General features: G+C 34.4%; 1 protein-coding gene across 1 annotated transcript; it reads left to right on the top strand.

Moving 5' to 3' along the window:
- Positions 1-1,419: 1,419 nt before the first annotated feature.
- LOC147387374 (G-type lectin S-receptor-like serine/threonine-protein kinase At4g27290) lies at positions 1,420-5,098 on the top strand. Its single transcript, XM_086420743.1, has 7 exons — positions 1,420-2,681; positions 2,886-3,005; positions 3,319-3,467; positions 3,665-3,875; positions 3,968-4,205; positions 4,296-4,446; positions 4,566-5,098. Exons 1-7 carry the CDS (start codon positions 1,436-1,438, stop codon positions 4,878-4,880), a joined length of 2,430 nt encoding a protein of 809 aa, XP_086276869.1. The 5' UTR covers positions 1,420-1,435; the 3' UTR covers positions 4,881-5,098.
- Positions 5,099-5,336: the final 238 nt, after the last annotated feature.

The raw sequence follows: 5,336 nt of genomic DNA, 5'->3' as shown, positions 1-5,336 counted from the left end.
CAGAGTAATAAACTCCTCACGACTCAAGATAACTCCACTAAAATCGATCCTTGACAACTTGGCTCTAATATCAATTGTTGAGGAAAATCTAGAGTACTTGATTCTAAATACTCAAATATTTGATATAAATAAGTAAACTAATTACTTATATTATACCCTCAATAAAAAATACCACTCACAATTTGAAGAAGAAAATAACATTCTATTAAGAAAAATATAATTTTTACAAACACTCACACTTTGTATAACCTCTCAAGACCCCTTACTTATTATTTTACTACTACTTGATTTTGTTCACAATTTTATTTCTTACAATTTGTTTTAAAATGAGAGAACTCACCCCTATTTATATTTGTGGCACCTCCTTAACTAATAGTTAGGATTGTGCCAACACATTTTTAATTTAGAACTTTCCACCAAAATATCTATTAGTCTAGAGTTTTCCACCAAAATATCTATTATTCTAAAATTTTCTATTTTTCTCCTATCTAAAAATATCTAAAATTTTTTCTAAGAAGATTTTAAAAATTAGGATTGGACAATAAATGTGGACTTTTTCTAATTGGATTGATGTTGAATTTTAACAGACGTGATATGGGCACAAAATCATAGATTTTTTTCTTTAGAATACACAAGAAAAAAGATCTATGATTCCCTTCTCTTACCACGTCAGTACTATTTACCACGTTGATTTATCATTAATCTTTTTCTAAATCAAACGGATAGTTTAAACTATTAAAAATATCCAAAAGAAATTGTAGATTGCATTTGAAGTCTGGTGGGAATGAAAATATGTCAGTAAATAGTCTCCCCGTCACAAAATACAAGCAAAGAAAGACATCTGGGTACCCTTCCATTGTCACTCCAACACACCAAATAAAATTCATTTCAATGTGGCGGCCAACCCCAAGTCCTTCAGTCCCCAACCGTACTTATGAACTTTATTGTCTTTAATATTATTTCAAATAATTACCTAATCTCAATCTAACTTAATAAATGTCATCATCATATACCCAAATTTTCAAAGGTTGTGGGGACCACATCGTTTACTTTTTTATTTTTTATGAATTTTCTAGTCAATTGGTCAGGAAAGATAAGAACTATGATTTTCGAACTCCCCACCTCTGGGAAACTGCCCTGACGTGGCATGACGTAGAATCATAGATTAATTTTTCTACTGTATACAATTCTACGTATTTATGGAGTGTGAAGTTGTGTATAAAAAAAAAAAAATTATATATATATATATATAATTCTAATACATGCCACGTCAGGAGAGTATGGGGGAGTATGTTAGAAAATCACGAGTCGAAACAAAATGCTTTTAACTTTAGTCATCTTTGGCTGGTAGTTGGCATTATTTTAACATTTTCTTTTTACAGTTTAAAGTAGAAAATAATTGATGGATGAAACCACACAACACATAGCATTAAGGATGAATGGTGTTCTCTTCCTCTTCTTCTTCTTCTTCTACTTTTTCATAGAAATCTCCTTTGGTGTTGATACCTTAGCTCCAAACCAAACTATAATTGATGGGCAGACCTTAGTTTCTTCATCCCAAACCTTTGAATTAGGCTTCTTCAGTCCTGGAAATTCAAAAAGCAGGTACTTGGGTATATGGTACAAGAATATCCAATTTACAGTTATTTGGATTGCAAACAGAAACAACCCAATTACAGATCGATCCGGAGTTTTAAAGATCGGTAACGATGGAAATCTAGTAATTCTCAATGGAACAGAGAGCCCTGTTTGGACTTCGGGTTTATCAAGAACAGCGACGAATCCAATTGCACAGCTTCTTGAATCTGGAAATCTTGTTATGAGAAATGGTAATTCAGAAAGCTACTTATGGGAGAGTTTCAACTCTCCGTCCGATACGATAGTACAAGGCATGAAGTTGGGACGGAACTTAAAAACGGGTCAGAATTGGAATATGTCGTCGTGGAAGAATCCCAACGACCCTTCTATTGGTGATTATACTTACAGTGTCAATGCTCAGGGGCTTCCTCAATTAGTCCTTCATAAGGGATCGGCAATTGAGTATCGAAGCGGGCCTTGGGATGGAGTTCGATTTGGTGGAAGTCATGAGCTTAAAAGAAACTCGGTGTTTTTGCCAGTTTTCGTGTTTAACGTTAACTATGCATATTACATGTTCGAAAACAATCAGAATACCACCATTACAAGGTTCGTCGTGAGTCAATCGGGCTCACTTCAATATTTTACATGGAACGATAGGCGTCGTGAATGGATTCTTATAATAACATTGCAGAAAGATAGTTGTGATAATTATGCTACATGTGGTGCCTATGGTACTTGTAACATTAATGATTCACCGGTTTGTAATTGTCTCAAAGGGTTCAAACCGAAATCACCACAAGATTGGAATGCATTTGATAAATCTGGTGGATGTGTTCGGAAATCGCCATGGAATTGTGGGCATGATGAGGGGTTTCTTAGGTTTAAAAGGATGAAATTGCCCGATACATCACATATTTTGATGAACAGGAATGCGAGGCCTAGAGAGGAGTGTGAAAAGGAGTGCTTGGCAAATTGTTCTTGTGTGGCTTATGCAAATACACAAGTTAGTGGATGCGTTTTCTGGTTTGGGGATTTGATTGATATTAGAGAGTATAGTGAAGGTGGGCAGGATCTCTACATACGGGTGGCTGCTTCGGAACTTGGTAAGTAATTTCTACATACTTTTATTATGTAATCTGTATTAAATTATGATAGTTTTAATTGTAAGAATGGCCTAGAATCGGGATGGGGCATGAAAATTTTTGGTCCCAACTGAAAAGTTTAGCTAATTAATTGTAGATTAGCTTAAATTCGAATAAAGTTCGAAAAGAATTGATTTATATTTTTGTAATATGGTGATTATGCAGATTCCAACAAAGGAAAAGAAGTTTTAGTGATCGTTATTGTATCAGGAGTTCTGGGGATTCTTCTCTTGGGCTCTATCGGCTTGTACATAATTTGGAAAAGGAGAAGAACAAACAGAGGAGGTAAAGTGACTCATCCACATTGCATTATTTGGATGATTTAAGGTGATAAAAAAGTTCAAAAAATCATATTGTTTATATCGTCATTTTATTTCTATTTTCTTCTTGTTTTTTCTTTGTTTTAATCTTAATGTAGAAAATTTTAGTTGATCTGAAAATTAGATTGATTCCTCACCCCCCATAGGCCTTATTTAGTCACCCTAAGAAGTGGTGTTCGAGTTTTTCTACTTGTTATAGTGTAGCCATGAAGTTTTACTGTTTCTCTTCGTATATTTTGTATATCAAACATATATATATATATTTCAAATATAAACAGGTGAACACCCAGATAGAGATTATACAGATGAGAGTCAGGAGGAAGACCTAGAGTTGCATGTATTTGATTTGGCTACCATTGAAGCTGCCACTAACAACTTCTCAATTGAAAATAAGATTGGTGAGGGTGGTTTTGGCCCTGTTTACAAGGTAATTTCTTATGTTATAATCAAATAAATTATAGTTTAGATGATAAATTAAATGAACTTTTTTCTGTAATATAATATTACCATGAATGATCTTATATAGTGATGAAAGATATAATTGGATGGAAAATTGCATTCATGTTGATGACTTAATATTTGGGTTAGAACTAAATGATCTTTGTTGTGTGACATTCTCTGTAGGGTCAGTTATCGACGGGACAAGAAATTGCGGTGAAGAGGCTTTCAAAGGATTCAGGGCAAGGAATGAAAGAGTTCAAGAATGAGGTTATTTTAATTGCCAAACTTCAACATCGGAATCTCGTTAGGCTTTTGGGTTGTTACATTCAAGGAAGGGAGAGGATGTTGATCTATGAGTACATGCCTAACAAAAGTTTGGATTCCTTTATCTTTGGTTTGACTCTCTTAACTTTTCACATATATTTTACGTTCTTTCGGTGAAGTAATAAAATACTAACAAATTATTTGCAACTTTTTTTGTTTTAGATCAAACAAGAGGTACGTCTCTCTCTTGGCAAAAGCGCTTTGATATTACAATGGGGATTGCTCGAGGACTTCTTTATCTTCATCAAGATTCAAGATTGAGAATAATTCATAGGGATCTAAAGGCCAGCAATGTTCTTTTAGACAGAGAAATGAACCCCAAAATTTCGGACTTTGGCATAGCAAGAATATTCGGAGCAGATCAGACTGAAGCAAATACAAGGAGGGTGGTTGGAACTTAGTGAGTACCACTAGACTTGCTTCGACTCTAGATATACATATTTGACAACTCTTAATATAAAAATAACAATTTTTTTGATGATCCATGTAGTGGTTATATGTCTCCGGAGTATGCAATCGATGGGCTATTTTCAGTGAAATCTGATGTCTATAGCTTTGGTGTTTTACTATTAGAGATGGTGAGTGGAAAGAAAAATAGAGGTTTTTATCATCCTGACCACGACCACAACCTTCTTGGGCATGTAAGTATTGAATTGAAACTGTTCTTGTTCCTTCTAAATTGAATTTAATCGGCAGCTATAATCACTCGTCTTTTTAATTTCTTGATGTTTACGACAAAAATGAAATTGAATTGCTTTAGGCCTGGAAATTATGGAATGAAGGCAAGCCTTTGGAACTAATAGATCCATTGATGGAGAAACCTTTACCGGCCTCCATGTCTGAAGTGTTAAGATGTATCCATGTGGGTCTTTTATGTGTGCAACAACGACCTGAAGATAGGCCAAACATGTCGTATGCAGTTTTAATGTTAGGGAGCGAGACTGCAATTTTACCCCAGCCTAAGACACCTGGGTTTTTCACAGAAAGGTTTCTTACCGACAAAGAATCATCATCTACGGAGAAATATGCTTGTACTGCAAATGAAGTAACCGTGACAATGTTAGAGGGTCGATAGAAGATTTGTTTCTGTGCCCATATTTATTTGTATATAAAACTTACAATTTTCATTAAGTGTTGCTAGAGAATTAGTTCAAGGATTCTTTGCAGTTTGACTCCATTTGCTTGTTTTGTGCTGGGGAATTTTGAAGGAGAGAAGTAGTTTCGTGTATTATATGTGAGGAGGATCATTCCTTTTAAGAATCATCAATAGCATTTGGGTTTCCTTTTTTCTTTTGGAGCAAGTTATTTAGAGAGTCAAAGGTGGTTTCTTGGAAAATTTTCATTTTAGATGGGATATATATGATGTCATTGATGTGTGGAGATTGAGAAAGAGGTCCCTATGTTTTTGTTTTGTTTTGGTTTTTCACAAACAAGGTTTGTTGGGAAAAACAGAAAGTATTTTCACAATGAAAAATCAAGATTTGGACATTTGATTGCAACACTCAAATGACTTTCATTTCAATTGGTAACT

The sequence above is a fragment of the Akebia trifoliata genome, chromosome 13 (genome assembly GCF_017979445.1).
Source record: "Akebia trifoliata isolate Shusen 1 chromosome 13, ASM1797944v1, whole genome shotgun sequence".
NCBI lineage: Eukaryota > Viridiplantae > Streptophyta > Magnoliopsida > Ranunculales > Lardizabalaceae > Akebia > Akebia trifoliata.
The sequence above is the reverse complement of the archived record's forward strand: the minus strand, read 5'-3'. Positions and strand labels throughout refer to the sequence as shown.